At 45.8% G+C, this 19,625-nt stretch overlaps 1 protein-coding gene across 6 annotated transcripts in view; it reads left to right on the top strand.

Annotated features, from left to right (window-relative positions):
• itgb4 (integrin, beta 4) overlaps positions 1 to 19,625 on the top strand; it is a 359,993-nt gene that overhangs the window by 321,636 nt on the left and 18,732 nt on the right. For 3 of the 6 annotated variants that reach the window (XM_072482936.1, XM_072482933.1, XM_072482931.1), the window contains 3 exons: positions 6,814 to 6,960; positions 8,013 to 8,201; positions 14,397 to 14,552. In XM_072482936.1, the coding sequence (XP_072339037.1) occupies positions 6,814 to 6,960; positions 8,013 to 8,201; positions 14,397 to 14,552 (492 nt within the window). Of the gene's footprint in view, positions 1 to 6,810; positions 6,961 to 8,012; positions 8,202 to 14,396; positions 14,553 to 19,625 lie in introns of all 6 variants that reach the window. The other 3 variants (XM_072482935.1, XM_072482930.1, XM_072482932.1) reach the window with 1 other exon arrangement.

Here is a 19,625-nt window from a genome sequence, read left to right as displayed (position 1 = left end):
TGGGGCAGTAATCAATACCTAACTTCCCCTGATGGTGTATGATGCTGAAATTGGTTGCTTGAATTGGAATTATTCTATTTCCCAGGACTAACATCCTTCACCTTTTGTGAGCACAACATTTCAAAAGCATGACAATTAGAGAGTGATAATGACCTTTCTCTAGAAACAAGTATACCGCTTTGGATACTTGTGGGGGGGACGACTTACCAGGGGTAAGCCAAGGGGTACGGGCCTCTGGCACGGAGTCTGTCCCTGTTGCTCAGAAGGGAAGGGGGGAGAGGAGCAGAGCATTAGTAATTGGGGACTCGATAGTCAGGGGCACAGATAGGAGATTTTGTGGGAGCGTGAGAGACTCACGTTTGGTATGTTGCCTCCCAGGTGCAAGGGTACGTGATGTCTCGGATCGTGTTTTCCGGGTCCTTAAGGGGGAGGGGGAGCAGCCCCAAGTCGTGGTCCACATTGGCACTAACGACATAGGTAGGAAAGGGGACAAGGATGTCAGGCAGGCTGTCAGGGAGCTAGGATGGAAGCTCAGAACTAGAACAAACAGAGTTGTTATCTCTGGGTTGTTGCCCGTGCTACGTGATAGTGAGATGAGGAATAGGGAGAGAGAGCAATTAAACACGTGGCTACAGGGATGGTGCAGGCGGGAGGGATTCAGATTTCTGGATAACTGGGGCTCTTTCTGGGGAAGGTGGGACCTCTACAGACAGGATGGTCTACATCTGAACCTGCGGGGCACAAATATCCTGGGGGGGAGATTTGTTAGTGCTCTTTGGGGGGGTTTAAACTAATGCAGCAGGGTCATGGGAACCTGGATTGTAGTTTTAGGGTAAGGGAGAATGAGAGTATAGAGGTCAGGAGCTCAGATTTGACGTCGCAGGAGGGAGCCAGTGTTCAGGTAGGTGGTTTGAAGTGTGTCTACTTCAATGCCAGGAGTATACGAAATAAGGTAGGGGAACTGACAGCATGGGTTGGTACCTGGGACTTCGATGTTGTGGCCATTTCGGAGACATGGATAGAGCAGGGACAGGAATGGATGTTGCAGGTTCCGGCATTTAGGTGTTTTAGTAAGCTCAGAGAAGGAGGCAAAAGAGGGGGAGGTGTGGCGCTGCTAGTCAAGAGCAGTATTACGGTGGCGGAGAGGATGCTAGATGGGGACTCATCTTCCGAGGTAGTATGGGCTGAGGTTAGAAACATGAAAGGAGAGGTCACACTGTTGGGAGTCTTCTATAGGCCTCCAAATAGTTCTAGGGATGTAGAGGAAAGGATGGTGAGGATGATCCTGGATAAGAGCGAAAGTAACAGGGTAGTTATTATGGGAGACTTTAACTTTCCAAATATTGACTGGAAAAGATATAGTTCGAGTACATTAGATGGGTCGTTTTTGGTACAGTGTGTGCAGGAGGGTTTCCTGACACAGTTTGTTGACAGGCCAACAAGAGGCGAGGCCACATTGGATTTGGTTTTGGGTAATGAACCAGGCCAGGTGTTGGATTTGGAGGTAGGTGAGCACTTTGGGGACAGTGACCACAATTCGGTGACGTTTACGTTAAGGATAGAAAGGGATAAGTATACACCGCAGGGCAAGAGTTATAGCTGGGGGAAGGGCAATTATGATGCCATTAGACGTGACTTGGGGGGGATAAGGTGGAGAAGTAGGCTGCAAGTGTTGGACACACTGGATAAGTGGAGCTTGTTCAAGGATCAGCTACTGCGTGTTCTTGATAAGTATGTACCGGTCAGGCAGGGAGGAAGGTGCCGAGCGAGGGAACCGTGGTTTACCAAAGAAGTGGAATCTCTTGTTAAGAGGAAGAAGGAGGCCTATGTGAAGATGAGGTGTGAAGTTTCAGTTGGGGCGATGGATAGTTACAAGGTAGCGAGGAAGGATCTAAAGAGAGAGCTAAGACGAGCAAGGAGGGGACATGAGAAGTATTTGGCAGGAAGGATCAAGGAAAACCCAAAAGCTTTCTATCGGTGTGTCAGGAATAAGCGAATGACTAGGGAAAGAGTAGGACCAGTCAAGGACAGGGATGGGAAGTTGTGTGTAGAGTCTGAAGAGATAGGAGAGATACTAAATGAATATTTTTCGTCAGTATTCACTCAGGAAAAAGATAATGTTGTGAAGGAGAATGCTGAGCTCCAGGTAAATAGATTAGATGGCATTGAGGTACGTAGGGAAGAGGTGTTGGCAATTCTGGACAGGCTGAAAATAGATAAGTCCCCAGGACCTGATGGGATTTATCCTAGGATTCTCTGGGAGGCCAGGGAAGAGATTGCTGGACCATTGGCTTTGATTTTTATGTCATCATTGGCTACAGGAATAGTGCCAGAGGACTGGAGGACAGCAAATGTGGTCCCTTTGTTCAAAAAGGGGAGCAGAGACAACCCCGGCAACTATAGACCGGTGAGCCTCACGTCTGTAGTGGGTAAAGTCTTGGAGGGGATTATAAGAGACAAGATTTATAATCATCTAGATAGGAATAATATGATCAGGGATAGTCAGCATGGCTTTGTGAAGGGTAGGTCATGCCTCACAAACCTTATCGAGTTCTTTGAGAAGGTGACTGAACAGGTAGATGAGGGTAGAGCAGTTGATGTGGTGTATATGGATTTCAGCAAAGCGTTTGATAAGGTTCCCCACGGTAGGCTATTGCAGAAAATACGGAGGCTTGGGATTGAGGGTGATTTAGAGATGTGGATCAGAAATTGGCTAGCTGAAAGAAGACAGAGTGTGGTGGTTGATGGGAAATGTTCAGAATGGAGTTCAGTCACAAGTGGAGTACCACAAGGATCTGTTCTGGGGCCGTTGCTGTTTGTCATTTTTATCAATGACATAGAGGAAGGCGCAGAAGGGTGGGTGAGTAAATTTGCAGACGATACTAAAGTCGGTGGTGTTGTCGATAGTGTGGAAGGAAGTAGCAGGTTACAGAGGGATATAGATAAGCTGCAGAGCTGGGCTGAGAGGTGGCAAATGGAGTTTAATGTAGAGAAGTGTGAGGTGATTCACTTTGGAAGGAATAACAGGAATGTGGAATATTTGGCTCATGGAAAAGTTCTTGAAAGTGTGGATGAGCAGAGGGATCTAGGTGTCCATGTACATAGATCCCTGAAAGTTGCCACCCAGGTTGATAGGGTGGTGAAGAAGGCCTATGGAGTGTTGGCCTTTATTGGTAGAGGGATTGAGTTCCGGAGTCAGGAGGTCATGTTGCAGCTGTACAGAACTCTGGTACGGCCGCATTTGGAGTATTGCGTACAGTTCTGGTCACCGCATTATAGGAAGGACGTGGAGGCTTTGGAGCGGGTGCAGAGGAGATTTACCAGGATGTTGCCTGGTATGGAGGGAAAATCTTATGAGGAAAGGCTGATGGACTCGAGGTTGTTTTCGTTGGAGAGAAGAAGGTTAAGAGGAGACTTAATAGAGGCATACAAAATGATTAGGGGGTTGGATAGGGTGGACAGTGAGAGCCTTCTCCCGCGGATGGAAATGGCTGGCACGAGGGGACATAACTTTAAACTGAGGGGTAATAGATATAGGACAGAGGTCAGAGGTAGGTTCTTTACGCAAAGAGTAGTGAGGCCGTGGAATGCCCTACCTGCTACAGTAGTGAACTCGCCAACATTGAGGGCATTTAAAAGTTTATTGGATAAACATATGGATGATAATGGTATAGTGTAGGTTAGATGGCTTTTGTTACGGTGCAACATCGTGGGCCGAAGGGCCTGTACTGCGCTTTATTGTTCTATGTTCTATGTTCTATGTTCAAATAGGCTCTTCTGTAGCTGTTTCCTGTGTTTGATGTTGCGGTACAGTGGAGCAGAACTGTAGACTTATTGTAAGGGAATATTTACTGGCTGGTTGGTTTCTCTCTTATCTTATATTTTTGCCTTGCTCACTCAGTCCTCTGTACCTTATAGGTACGCACTCCTGCCAGATTATAGTCTTGGAATATCATAGGGTCATTATGACACAGAAGGAGGCTATTTGGCCCACTGGGTCCATGCCAGCAGTGACACATTATTCAACCTCAGGGGTTATTCCAGTCAATCCTGGCAGTGTTCTCTGCAGACCTTCCATGATAGCAACAAAGGCTAGCCATGCACTTATCAATGCCAGATTTTAAGAGTTGACCTTGATATCCAGTGCAGATGGAGATGATGATTTGCATGATATCTTACCCAGTTGCATGACAAGGGGAACAGCTTGATGGATGGAGATGCTGATGATGTCCCCTTTTCAGTCATGAAACTGCAGAATTTCTGACTTTGGTTAACATAAGAACATAATAACATAAGAACTAGGAGCAGGAGTAGACCATTTGGCCCCTCGAGCCTGCTCCGCCATTCAATGAGATCATGGCTGATCTTTTGTGGACCTCAGCTTCACTATCCAGCCCGAGTACCATAACCCTTAATCCCTTTATTCTTCAAAAAACTATCTATCTTTATCTTAAAAACATTTAATAAAGGACCCTCAACTGTTTCACTGGGCAATCCCATAAATTCACAACCCTTGGGTGAAGAAGTTCCTCTTAAGCTCAGTGCTAAATCTACTTCCCCTTATTTTGAGGCTATGCCCTCTAGTTCTGCTTTCACCCGCCAGTGGAAACAACCTGCCCACATCTATCCTATCTATTCCCTTCATAATTTTATATGTTTCTATAAGATCCCCCCCCGCATCCTTGTAAATTCCAACGAGTACAGTTCCAATCTACTCAACCTCTCTTCGTAATCCAACCCCTTCAGCTCTGGGATTAACCTAGTGAATCTCCTCTGCACACCCTCCAGCGCCAGTACGTCCTTTCTCAGGTAAGGAGACCAAAACTGTACACAATACTCCAGGTGTGACCTCACTAACACCTTATACAATTGCAGCAGAACCTCCCTAGTCTTAAACTCCATCCCTCTAGCAATGAAGGACAAAACTCCATTTGCCTTCTTAATCACCTGTTTCGCCTGTAAACCAACGTTTTACGACTCATGCACTAGCTCACCCAGGTCTCTCTGCACAACAGCATGTTTTAATATTTTATCATTTAAATAATAATCCCTTTTGCTGTTATTCCTACCAAAATGGATAACCTCACATTTGTCAACATTGTATTCCATCTGCCAGACCCTAGCCCATTCACCTAACCTATCCAAATCCCTCTGCAGACTTCCAGTATCCTCTGCACTTTTTGTTTTACCACTCATCTTAGTGTCGTTTGCAAACTTGGACACACTGCATTCGGTCCCCCACTCCAAATCATCTGTGTAAATTGTGAACAATTGTGGGCCCAACACTGATCCCTGAGGGACACCACTAGCTACTGATTGTCAACCAGAGAAACACCCATTAATCCCCACTCTGTGCTTTCTATTAATTAAGCAATCCTCTCTCCATGCTACTACTTTACCCTTAATGCCATGCATCTTTATCTTATGCAGCAACCTTTTGTGTGGCACCTTGTCAAAAGCTTTCTGGAAATCCAGATATACCACATCCATTGGCTCCCCGTTATCTGCTGCACTGGTAATGTACTCAAAAAATGCCACTAAATTAGTTTAGCACGACCTGCCCTTTATGAACCCATGCTGCATCTGCCGAATGGGACAATTTCCATCCAGATGCCTCGCTATTTCTTCCTTGATGATAGATTCCAGCATCTTCCCTACTACCGAAGTTAAGCCAACTGGCCTATAATTACACGCTTTCTGTCTACCTCCTTTTTTAAACAGTGGTGTCACGTTTGCTAATTTCCAATCCGCCAGGTCCACCCCAGAATCTAGTCAATTTTTGTAAATTATCACTAGTGCATTTGCAATTTCCCTAGCCATCTCTTTTAGCACTCTGGGATGCATTCCATCAGGACCAGAGACTTGTCTACCTTTCGCCCCATTAGCTTGCCCATCACTACCTCCTTTGTGGTAACAATCATCACAAGGTCTTCACCCGTTATAGCCTCATTTCCATCAGTCACTGGCATGTTATTTGTGTCTTCCACTGTGAAGACCGACCCAAAAAACCTGTTCAGTTCCTCAGCCATTTCCTTATCTACCATTATTAAATCTCCCTTCTAATCCTCTGAAGAACCAATATTTACCATTGCCACTCTTTTTTCTTTTGTATATTTGTCGAAACTTTTACTATCTGTTTTCATATTCTGAGCAAGTTTACTCTCATAATCTATCTTATTCTTCTTAATAGCTTTTTTAGTAGCTTGCTTTCTGGTACCCCCTAAAGATTTCCCAGTCCTCTAGTCTCCCACTAATCTTTGCCACTTTGTATGCTTTTCCCTTCGATTTGATACTCTCCCTTATTTCCTTAGATATCGACAGTCGATTTTTCCTCTTTCTACCGTCCTTCCTTTTTGTTGGTATAAACCTTTGCTGAGCACTGTGAAAAATCGCTTGGAAGGTTCTCCATTGTTCCTCAACTGTTTCACCATAACGTCTTTGTTCCCAGTCTACCTTAGCCAGCTCTTCTCTCATCCCATTGTAATCTCCTTTGTTTAAGCACAAAACACTCGTGTTTGATTTTACCTTCTCACCCTCCATCTGTATTTTAAATTCCACCGTATTGTGATCGCTCCTTCCGAGAGGATCTCTAACTATGAGATCATTAATCAATCCTGTCTCATTACAAAGGGCCAGAGCTAGGACCACTTGTTCCCTCGTAGGTTCCCTCGTAGGTTAACTAGCTAAATATTTTAGGACATTAGATAAAACGCAGAAAAGGCAGTTGTTACCTATGCAGAACTTTGGCCTGTATTTTAATGTTCATTTAATTTGAGACTATCTGCATTTATTTCTCTGTCTCCTTCCCAGCAGAAAGCAGATCTCCCGGGATCCCAGACACTCCAACTCGCCTTGTGTTCTCTGCACTCGGAGCAACCTCGTTGAAAGTCAGCTGGCAGAAACCTCAATGTGATCGCGAGGTCCTGGGCTATCGAGTCACGTACCAGCCTCTTCTAGGAGGTCAGTGCTGAGTCCCTGCACTCCATGAACCCACAGTCATTACTGGGAGCTCTGAAACTCACAGATTCTCTGAATGTCTAAAACGTTTCCCACTACGGTTTAGTGGGAAGTTGGAGTTTCTTAATTCACTAACGTTACAGATTAAAAATGTGAAGTAATCAGATGTGTTTGTAGAAAATGAGATGTAGACAAAAAGGGTGGCTAAAAAAACGTCCTTGATCTGAAACCTTAATCCTGTCTCTCTCTCCACAGTTGCTGTCAGAAATGCTGAGTCTGAGCAGCATTTCCTGTTTTCAGAGTGACTGGTATGCTGGCAGAGGCAGCCATATATATACAGAAGAACCAGTACACAGCAACATTCAGAGATATACATAGATGAATAGATCAGCATTTAGCCAGAGACAGACATTCACGTGCCCAGGGATGAGAGGTGGCATGGTGGCACAGTTGTTAGCACTATTGCCTCACAGCACCAGGAACATGTGTTCAATTCCGGCCTTGGGTGACTGTTTGTGTGGAGTTTGCACATTCTCCCCTTTTCTGCGTGGGTTTCATCCGGGTGCTCCGATTTCCTCCCACAGTCCAAAGATGTGCAGATTAGGTGGATTGGCCATGCTAAATTGCCCCTTAGTGTCCAAAAGTTAGTTGAGGTTATGGGGATGGGGTAGGGGAGTGGGCTTAGGTAGGGTGTACTTTCAGAGGATCCGTGCAGAATCGATGGACCAAATGGCCTCCTTCTGCACTGTAGGAATTCTCTGAAGTTTCTCAGATGCTCCCACCTCCATGCGTTTAGGGCAAAGGGGAGTCCCAATCCCAAGGTGAACCTGTGTAAATCCAAGGCAAGCTGAAATCTATGAAGAAAGAAGTATTTTGGGCAAACTACAGCCGGCAGGAATTTGGGTAACTGAGAAGTATATGCAAGACTAGCAGCAATACTACATATGTTAAGAGAGCAAATGAGAGGAGAAAGAATAATTGACATTGAGCTGCGATTCTGGTCTAGCCACCATGTGATTAAATTAAACTTTAATCAGTGTTTCATGACATTTCAGGTGAGGTGCAAACAATTGACATCACCGATCCCAATGAAAATTCCCTGATCATCAATGACCTTCTCCCAAACCAATCCTACATGTTCAAGGTCAAGGCACTGAGTGATAAGGGGTGGAGCCCAGAGCGAGAAGGAGTCATCACCATTGAATCGAAGGTGGACCCGATGAGTCCTCTCAGTCCAGTTCCAGGTAATTGTAGGACTGACCATCTTGAGGTACCTGCCCTGGATATATTTCTGTATGTTGCTGTTAATGAGGAATCAGTCATTGTAATGTCGCAGCCGTTACCGAGTTCAATTTGGAATCCTTGCAGATTCTCTTAATCCACGGATCTCACATTTAGATATTCTCTGAGAGTTAAAGGAAATTCCATGAGCAAAGACGCGATAATTTTGAATACCTAATTGACTGCAATGTGAACTCCTGAATTAACTCAGTGTGCTGTGTCCTATGACAAGAAGTTGGGCCAATTCAAGAGACTAAAGATTGGAGAAAAACAATTCTAAAATTTGTTTGACTTTCCTAATGGGTGTTTATATTTATTTATCCCTCAACTAATGCTGTTATTATATTGTTGTTTCTGGGACCATACTGCACACAGATTGATAGCCACATTTCCTACATTACTACAACAAAAACTTGCATTTATATGGGGCGGGATTCTCTGCTGTCAGGATGCGCCATTTTGCCAGCGCCCGGGGGTTTCCCGACGGCGTGGGGCTGTCCCACAATGGGAAACCCCATTGACTGGCCGGCGTAACAGAGCATCCCGCTGGTGTGGTGAGGCAGAAATGTGGTGCGGCGGGGCGGAGCATCCCGCCCATGGTACCTCTAAAATCTAATGTGGAAAAATGTCCAATCTGTTTGATCAGAATTCAGAGGGAGATAGAGGACGCTTGTCCAAACGCTTGTCTATGAGACAGGTTTTAAAGAAGGAAAGAGGCAAAGACCAGAATCTTCCAGCTGTTGCCGCTGGTGGGAGGTTCCGATCCCACCGATGGCAAACCCCCTCTGCAGGTTCCCCGGTGGTGGGTGGTGCATACGACGCAAAACCCCATTTTCAGCAGTGGGACCAGAAGATGCCACTGCCGGACAATGGTGGGCATCCCGCCGCCATGAAACACAGCACTGGGGGGGAATTCCACCCAGAGAGAGAATATCAGAGCTCGAGACCTAGGCAGCTCAAGACTGGGCTACTGGTGGTGGAGCAATTGAAATAAAGGAAAAGGCAGCACGGTGGCGCAGTGGTTAGCACTGCTGCCTCATGGCGCCAAGGTCCCAGGTTCGATCCCGGCTCTGGGTCACTGCCCGTGTGGAGTTTGCACATTCTCCCCGCGTTTGCGTGGGTTTCACCCCCACAACCCAAAGATGTGCAGGTTAGGTGGATTGGCCAGGCTGAATTGCCCCTTAATTTGGAAAAAATGAATTGAGTACTCTAAATTTATTTTAAAAAAGAAATAAAGGATGTCAGAATTGGAGAATTATGACAATTTCAGGGCAGGGGGTGGCGAGGCCATGGCAGGATTTGAAAATGGATGAGAATTTTCAAGTTGAGGTATTGCTGGACCGGCAGTCAGCGAGCACAGGATGACAGGTGAACGGTTCTTGGTGTGACGTTTTGTAGGAGCTCTAGTTGATGTTGGTGGAAGATGGAAGGTGGGCCAGGAGAACATTGGATTGGTTAAGTCTTGGGCTTTTTACCAGCAGATGAGCTAAAGCCGGTGTGAAGTTTGATGTCCTTACCAGTGTGAAGGTAGGGATTCTTGATGTTGGAGTGGATGTGTGTTCAATAGCTCATCTCTGGGTCAAATATAACACCAAGATGTGAACAGTCTGGCTTAGGCTCAGAGAGATGATTGGAGTCGCTAGTTAGGAAACAGAATTTGTGGGGAAGACAAAAGATAATGACCGCGAAGGTATGGGTGACGTGATGAGGCACGCAATTTACGATGCTTGGGGTGCCTCGCGAGATCAACAAGATCTCTGGAGGTGTCAGAATCTGGATTCCGCTCTCAATGGGCAGGATTCAAATTTACATATTTAAGTGTGCAGTTCAGCACACTTAAATATGTTTGCGCTGGAGTTACCCAAATGTCTACACAAATGTGGATCAGGTGTAATGGCATCTGTGGGGTCTCCCAAGGAGATCAGAGGCCGCCAGGGTGATCAGGCTCCGAGAAGGGTGGTACCCTGGCACCCCCCATGCCACCTGGGCACATTCGCACTGTCAGCCTAGCACCCTGGCAGTGCCACCTGTGTGCCATATTGGCACTGCCATGGTGCCCATGTTGCACTGCCAGGCTCGCAGTGTCTGGGTGCCAGTTTGGAACTGCCAGGAATCGGGCCTGGCATGCCCTGCCCTTATGAAGGGGGGTGATGGGGGGGGGGGGCGCTCGAGGACCCTCTAGCAGGTAAGTTAAGGGTGTTGGAGGGAGCCTGGCGAACCACACACACATGTTCTGGTCGTGTCCGGCACTGGATGAGTACTGGAGGGGAGTGGCAAAGGTGATCTCAAAGGTGGTGAAGGTCCGGGTCAAGCCAGGCTGGGGGTTAGCTATATTTGGGGTAGCGGAAGAGCCGGGAGTGCAGGAGGCGAAAGAGGCCGATATTCTGGCCTTTGCGTCCCTGAAAGCCCGGCGAAGGATCCTACTTATGTGGAAGTAAGCGAAACCCCCCGGCGTGGAGACCTGATAAACGATATGGCAGGGTTCATAAAACTGGAACAAATTAAATTTGCGCTGAGAGGATCGGCTCAGTTGTTCTCCAGGCGGTGGCAACCGTTCCTTGACTATCTCGCGGAACGTTAAGGGAAAATAGATCGTCAGCAGCAGCAGCCCGGGGGGGGGGGGGGGGGGGGGGGGGAGAAGGGGGGAGGGGGAGCACTAAAAAACTTTCTTTTTTGTTATCACTTTGTTAGTTCACTATTTTATTTAGATAATGTTATTTATCAGTTATTGTGTTATTTTTATGTTGATTTGTAAAGTGGAAAAATTCTGTTTGAAAACTTTAATAAAATATATAAATTTTTTTTAAAGGGTGTTGGAGAGTGTCTGAAGGTCATGGTGGGGGGGATCCAAAGATTGGGGAGATTGGCACAGCATTTAAAAATTGCGCACTGATCTCTTCCTGCACTGACGAGCTAAACTGAGCTCATCAGTGCAGCAGATGAAGCTAAGTGTGGCCTTGGTGGGCCATTCCGACACTGCAGGCGCAGAGAAACATCCCCCTAAATGCACCCAAAACTGGACCCTTGTTTTTTTGTTAAATCGCACCCAATGCTTCAGTCTTCACAATATTCAGTTGAAGGAAATTTCAGATGCTCCAGAACTGGATTCTGACAAATTGGGAACTGTGAGTAGATGAAGAGAGGTGGTGGTGATGTAGAGTTGATTTCCGTCACCAAGGGGCAGCATGTAAATGGGAAATGGCAGGATTGCAGCCAAGGATAGATACTTGTGGGACACCAGAGATAACGGTGTAGATTTGGAAGAGGAGCCAATGCAGGTGATCCTCTGCCTGTGATTCAATAGATAAGAATAGGACAAGGAAAGGACAGCTCCACACAGCGGGATGACGGAGGAGAGACACGGGAGGAAGATTATGCAGTCAACCAAAGAACGATAATTTACCAAGTCAAAGTCACAAACTGACCACAACATAAGACCATAAGGCAGAATTAGGCCATTTGTCCCATCGAGTCTGCTCCATTCGAACATGGCTAATGTGATCCTCATCCCCATTCTCCTGCCTTCTGCCCAACAGTAACTACACTTCAAGTGTTCTAAATTAGCTGCTGTAAAGCATGTTGAGGCAGGCTGATATCAGGGAAGAGGCTATATAAATGCAAGCCCTTTGTTTATTTTCTTTCAAGCCCATCATTTCATGTCCCAGTGATCCAAACCCTGTCCCATTTATAATCTTTTGAATGGTGTTCATACTCTTTCTGTAGAAGTGTTTTCTTTCAGTACGCATGGCCTCCCCGAGGTGCTGGTCACGGACAACGGCACTCCGTTCACAAGTGAGGAGTTTGCGAAGTTCATGAAGATAAACGGCATACGCCATATCCGCACTGCCCCATACCACCCGGCTTCAAATGGGTTAGAACAAAGAACAAAGAAATATTACAGCACAGGAACGGGCCCTATGGCCCTCCAAGCCTGCGCCGATCCAGATCCTCTATCTAAAACTGTCGCCTATTTTCTAAGGATCTGTATCCTTCTGCTCCCTGCCCATTCATGTATCTGTCTAGATATCTCTTAAATGACATTATCGTGCCCGCCTCTACCACCTCCGCCGGCAATGCGTTCCAGGCACCCACCACCCTCTGCATAAAGAACTTTCCACGCACATCTCCCTTAAACATTTCCCCTTTCACCCTGAACTCGTGACCCCGAGTAATTGAGTCCCCCACTCTGGGAAAAAGCTTCTCGTTTGTTCTATTTTTTCATCAAGTGGCAGAGTGGAGAGACCTACTTTGTTCACCTACATTGCAGGGTAGTTCCTATAGACTGCTGAATGAGCTTACTCCCTGATTTTAATCAATTGATTTAATAGTTCCTAATTTGTCATCGACACAGGAGTAATGGACTTTCTCCAATATCTGTTTTTTCATTTGTTCTGTTTGTTGGTAAACTATTAAAATGGCACTAAGTATCAGCTGTGTAGGATAGGAGGTTAACTTTTTTGAGGGACTCTAGTGAACCAGGTAGGTTTTTACAATAGACATTGATAGAATATGTTAATTAATTCAGTTTGACTATTTGCCGTGATGGGGGTAGCAGATGAGTGTGAGAGGTGTGGGCGGGGGCCAGCGAATCATGCGCACATGTTTTGGGGTTGCGAAAAATTGGGAAGATTCTGGGCGGGAGTGTTCGCGGTCTTAGCCAGGATAGTGGAGGAGGAAGTGGACCTTTGGTGGCGATATTTGGGGTTTCAGAGAAGCCGGAGCTCATGGAGAGGAGGAAGACCGATGTCATGGCATTCGCCTCTCTGATTGCACGGCGACAAATTTTGCTGGAGTGGCGGTCGGCATCGCCACCGGGGGTAGCAGCATGGTTGGGTGACCTGTACGACTTCCTGTGGTTAGAGAAGATAAAGTATGAGTTAAGGGGCTCTTCAGGGGGGTTTGAGGAAGGTGGGGGATGTTTGTTACCGTGTTTGAGGGACTGTTCATCACGGGGAGGGGAATAATCTGTGCAGACTGTATAGTTGATTGTTGGGAAGTATGATTCTCAGGGTGTTTATTTGCTGCAACCTGTTTTGATACATGTTTGTAATAAAATACATTAAAAAATATATATATATGGATCACCAATTAAGCACCATAATTGTTACCCCCAAGCTTGGCTCCCTGATGTTAACTTCTTAGAGTTTGGTAAGCATTGCTCACTGACAGGTACAAATAGCTTTACCATCTTAATTTTGGTCAAGAAGATCACATAAACGGCCAAGGACTATAGTGCAGGACACAGGTCAAATTTCAAAGGATTAAGAGAGAATCAGAAAGTAGTGACTGGAGAATGCCAAGCTTTGATTTTAAAGAGCAGTGGGAGGAAGGACAAACTGGAGGAGGTGAGAAGTCCATCTTAGCTCAGTTTGAAACACCCTCACCTGATTTAGTAGGCCACGGGTTCAAGCATTATTCCAAGATGTAAGATCATAACCCAAGCTGCTATTCCAGTGCATCTTGCCCATGCCAGCCGAGGACACCAGGTGTCCTTTCTAATCCCACCAAGTCAGGTCAATCTAAGGAAGAAGAAGGTGCCTTCAGGAGGGAAAACGGGAGAGATTTTTACAGTTTCCTGCTCTATTTTATTCTCAGAACTTCAAACTTTGAGCAGGAACAAGATAGAAAATGCCTCCGTAAACTTGTTATATCCAATGATTATTACTAAAGTGTAAACACCGTGATGGGGAACTTAGCACAGAGCCTTTTCCTAGAAAGACAGGGGCCCCATTGACTTGCACAGTTATTACTGTCCAAATTATCTTTGAGGCAACGTGGTGAGAATTGATGCACTGTTTTACCAGTGATGGTATCACAACCAAGTCTTATCCTGGCATCAGTCATTGTCCACCCTTATGCGCTAAGCGGGAAGTATCAGGAAAGAGAACTAGAACCTAGATTCTAGCCCAGGGCATTTTTAGTGACCCCAAAATCAACCCAGGCTGAGGTAAACTAATTCTGCATGGACTGGGGTTAGCATCTGGGACCAAGTTCTCTAAGTGACTCTGCTCCATTCTACAATCATCACCTGTGCTATCAGGTGGTCTCCCGAAATGAGTCTCGATCTTGATGTGGTGGCTGTTGACAGTTCATAACGGGATGGTGAGTGCAGTCTTACACTTTTGGAGAATTTAATCCCCCTCTTCTTTGTCCTGCAGGCTCTCCTTTCACGCTGAGCACGCCCAGCGCTCCAGGGCCCCTGGTATTTACTGCCATTAACTCTGAGTTGCTTAAACTAAACTGGGAGAAACCCCGGAAACCAAATGGAGATATCATGGGCTACCTGGTGACTTGTGAACCATTGGATGGGCAAGGTAAGCATCAAAACAATTTCAATAACCACCCAGTTCTTCCTGCTGGAAGTTACTAGTTTAGCTTAGTTGGTAGCTCTGTGAGTCAGTAGGTTGAAAGATTCACTGCACAGATTTAAGCACAAAATCCAGGCTAACATTGAATGAGTGCAACACGTTCAGAAGTGCTGTCCATCAGGTCAGATTTGGACAGCCTGAGTGAGTGGGCATATGCATGTCATATGGAGTATAATGTGACGTGGAAGATGTGCTTGTTACGTGAATTGGACATTCTGAATTCTCCCTCTATGTGCCCGAACAGGCGCCGGAGTGTGGCAACTACATTGTAGTGTTAATGTAAGCCTACTTGTGACACTAATAAAGATTATTATTATTATGTGGATAAATGTGAGGTCATCCACTTTGGTGGCATAAGTAGGACGGCAGGTTATTATTTGAATGGGTGCAGGCAAATGGTACGTTGGCCTTCATAGTGAGAGGATTTGAGTATAGGAATAGGGATGTTTTACTGCAAATGTACAGGGCATTGGTGATACCACACCTGGAGTATTGTGTGCTGTTTTGGTCTGAGGAAAAATTGAACCATAGAAAAGTTACAGCACAGAAGGAGGCCATTTAGCCCATCTTGCCCATGCCAGCCGAGGACACCAGGTCTCCTAATCCCACCTACCTGCAGCCGGTCCATAGCCCTGTAGCTTAGAGCATTTGGGGTGCAGATCCTGGTACTTTTTAAAAGAGCTCAGGGTCTCTGCCTCCATCCCCAACTCGGGCAGCGAATTCCAGACCCCACTACCCTCTACGTTAAAAAGTTCTTCCTCATGTCCCCTCTCCAGCTTCTGCCACTTATCGAGAATCTATGTCCCCTGGTTCTAGAATTCTCCACCAAGGGAAACAATTTTATCCTATCCACTCTATCTCTTCCCCTCATAATTTTGTATACCTCAATTTAGTCACCCTTTAGTCCTCTTTGTTCCAAGGAAAATGTTCTTGCTGTGGAGGGAGTGCAGCAAAGATTTACCAGGCTGGTTCTTGGAGAGCAGGACTGTCATATGAAGAGAGACCAAATCAGTTAGGATTATATTCATTGGAGTTTAGAAGAATGAGAAAGGATCTGATAGAAACTTACAAAATTCTAACCGGATTAGGCAGGATAGATTCAGAAAGAATGTTCCTGATGGTGGGGGAGTCCAGAACTAGGGGTCATAGTTTGAGGATAAGGGGTAAACCTTTTAGGACTGAGGTGACAAGAAATTTCTTCACTCAGAGAATGGTGAATCTGTGGAATTCATTACCACGGAAAGTAGTTGAGGCCAAAATGTTGTATAATTTCAAGAAGGAATTAGATATAGGTCTTGGAGCTAAAAGGATCAAGGGATATGGGGGAAGGCTGGATCAGGGTACTGAACTTAATGATCAGCCGTAAATGGCGGAGCAGGATTGAAGGGCCGAATGGCCTCCTCCTGCTTCTATTTTCTGTGATTCTATGATTCACAAAAGGAACTCCTCTATCAACCATAACGCCCACTCACTTAATCTGTTTGTCTTCTTTTGGAATTTTTGCCTCCATCTACACAACATGATGTTGCATCCAACTTATTGTTGCACACAAACAAATATCTAAATCTCTATTCTTTCATCCAAGAAAAAATGGTGTAAATGTAACACCTCACAGATCCTTGGGAACACCATTTGTCACATTGCCCATCAGAGTCTGCGGCCTTTATCCCGACAATCTGCCTCATAACAATTTCCAATCCATGTCACACAGGACTATCCTCTTTTAAACTAACATTTGTCTGTCTTGGCGTCATTTTCTGTGACCCCAGAATGGTCCTGTAGTTATCATTTGCTGTGATTCCACCGCCCCCCACCCCCCTCCCAGTATGGTCCTGTAAGTATCTTAAGAACACAAGAACTAATAGCAGGTGTAGGCTATTCAGCCCCTCGAGCCTGCTCCGCCATTCAAACGCTCATGGCTGATCTCCTCTTGGCCTAAAACTCCACTTTCCTGCTTATTCTCCATAACCCTTCAATCCATTACTAATTAAAAATCTGTCTATCTCCTCCTTAAACTTATTCAATGTCCTGACATCCACTGCGCTCTGGGGGAGTGAATTTCCCAGATTCATAGAAAATAGAACATAGAACATTACAGCGCAGGACAGGCCCTTCGGCCCTCGATGTTGCGCCGACCTGTGAAACCACTTTAAAGCCCATCTACACTATTCCCTTATCGTCCATATGTCTATCCAATGACCATTTGAATGCCCTTAGTGTTGGCGAGTCCACTACTGTTGCAGGCAGGGCATTCCACGCCCTTACTACTCTCTGAATAAAGAACCTACCTCTGACATCAGTCCTACATCTACCTATCTCCCCTCAATTTAAAGGTATGTCCCCTCATGCTAGACATCACCATCCGAAGAAAAAGGCTCTCTCTGTCCACCCTATCCAATCCTCTGATCATCTTGTATGCCTCAATTAAGTCACCTCTTAACCTTCTTCTCTGTAACGAAAACAGCCTCAAGTCCCTCAGCCTTTCCTCATAAGATCTTCCCTCCATACCAGGCAACATTCTGGTAAATCTCCTCTGCACCCTTTCCAATGCTTCCACAACCTTCCTATAATGCGGCGACCAGAACTGCACGCAATACTCCAAATGCGGCCGCACCAGAGTGATTGTACAGCTGCAACATGACCTCATGGCTCTGAAAGTCAATCCCTCTACCAATAAAGGCTAACACACCGTACGCCGTCTTAACAACCCTCTCAACCTGGGTGGCAACTTTCGGGGATCTATGTACATGGACACCGAGATCTCTCTGCTCATCCACACTGCCAAGAATCTTACCATTAGCCCAGTACTCTGTCTTCCTGTTGTTCCTTCCAAAATGAATCACCTCACACTTTTCTGCATTAAACTCCATTTGCCACCTCTCAGCCCAGCGCTGCAGCTTATCTGTAACTTGTAACATCCTTCCGCACTGTCCACAACGCCACCGACTTTAGTGTCACCTGCAAATTTACTCACCTATCCTTCTACGCCCTCCTCCAGGTCATTTATAAAAATTACAAACAGCAGTGTCCCCAAAACAGATCTTTGTGGTACACCACTAGTAACTGGACTCCAAGCTGAACATTTCCCATCAACCACCACCCTTTGTCTTCTTCCAGCTAGCCAATTTCTGATCCAAACTGCTAAATCACCCTGAATCCCATGCCTCCGTATTTTCTGCAGTAGCCTACCATGGGGAACCTTATCAAATGCTTTACTGAAATCCATATACACCACTTCAACTGCTTTACCCTCATCCACCTGTTTGGTCACCTTCTCAAAGAACTCAATAAGGTTTGTGAGGCACGACCTACCCTTCATAAAACCGTGTTGACTATCTCTAATCAAATTATTCCTTTCCAGATGATTATACATCCCATCTCTTATAAACCTTTCCAAGATTTTGCCCACAACAGAAGTAAGGCTCACTGGTCTATAGTTACCGGGGTTGTCTCTACTCCCCTTCTTGAACAAGGGGACAACATTTGCTATCCTCCAGTCTTCTGGCACTATTCCTGTAGACAAAGATGATTTAAAGATGAAAGCCAAAGGCTCAGCAATTTCCTCCCTAGCTTCCCAGAGAATCCTAGGATAAATCCCATCCGGCCCAGGTGACTTATCTATTTTCACACTTTCCAGAATTGCTAACACCTCCTCCTTATGAACCTCAAGCCCTTCGAGTCTAGTAGCCTGAATCTCAGTATTCTCCTCAACAACATTGTCTTTTTCCTGTGTGAATACTGATATTCATTTAGCACCTCTCCTATCTCCTCGGACTCCACGCACAACTTCACGCTAATGTCCTTGACTGGCCCTACTCTTACCCTAGTCATTCGTTTATTCCTCACATATCTATAGAAAGCTTTAGGGTTATCCTTGATCCTACCTGCCAAAGACTTCTCATGTCCCCTCCCGGCTCTTCTTAGCTCTCTCTTTAGGTCCTTCCTAGCTAACTTGTAACTCTCGAGCGCCCTAACTGAACCTTCATGCCTCATCTTTACATAAGCCTCCTTCTTCCTCTTGACAAGTGTTTCGACTGCTTTAATAAACCACGGTTCCTTTGCTCGACCACTTCCTCCCTGCCAGAGAGGTACATACTTATCAAGGACACGCAGTATCTGTTCCTTGAACAAGCTCCACATTTCCATTGTGCCCATCCCCTGCAGTTTTCCTCTCCATCCGATGCATCCTAAGTCTTGCCTCATCGCATCATAATTGCCTTTCTCCCAGATATAACTATTGCCCTGCGGTACATACCTATCCCTTTCCATCACTAAAGTAAACTTAATCGAATTGTGGTCACTATCACCAAAGTGCTCACCTACCTCCAAATCTAACACCTGTCCTGGTTCATTACCCAGTACCAAATCCAATATGGCCTCGCCTCTCGTTGGCCTATCTACATACTGTGTCAGGAAACCCTCCTACACACATTGGACAAAAACAGACCCATCTAAAGTACTCGAACTATAGCGTTTCCCGTCAATATTTGGAAAGTTAAAGTCCCCCATAAGAACTACCCTGTTGCTTTCGCTCCTATCCAGAATCATCTTTGCAATCCTTTCCTCTACATCTCTGGAACTTTTTGGGGGCCTATAGAAAACCCCTAACCTCTCCTTTCCTGTTTCTAACCTCAGCTCATACTACCCCAGTAGACGAGTCCTCATCAAACGTCCTTTCTGCCACCGTAATACTGTCCTTGACTAACAATGCCACCCCTCCCCCTCTTTTACCACCTTACCTGAGCTTACTGAAATATCTAAACCCCGGCACCTGCAACAACCATTCCTGTCCCTGCTCTATCTATGTCTCCGAAATGGCCACAACATTGAAGTCCCAGGTACCAACCGCAAATGCCGCAAGTTCACCCACCTTATTCCGGATGCTCCTGGCATTGAAGAAGACACACTTTAAACCACCTTCCTGCCTGCCGGTACACTCCTGCAACTTTGAAACCTTACTCATGACCTCACTACTCTCAACCTCCTGTACACTGGAGCTACAATTCAGGTTCCCAAGCC

Source organism: Scyliorhinus torazame, chromosome 18 (assembly GCF_047496885.1).
Source record: "Scyliorhinus torazame isolate Kashiwa2021f chromosome 18, sScyTor2.1, whole genome shotgun sequence".
Taxonomy (NCBI): domain Eukaryota; kingdom Metazoa; phylum Chordata; class Chondrichthyes; order Carcharhiniformes; family Scyliorhinidae; genus Scyliorhinus; species Scyliorhinus torazame.
This window is presented reverse-complemented; position numbering and strand designations above follow the sequence as displayed.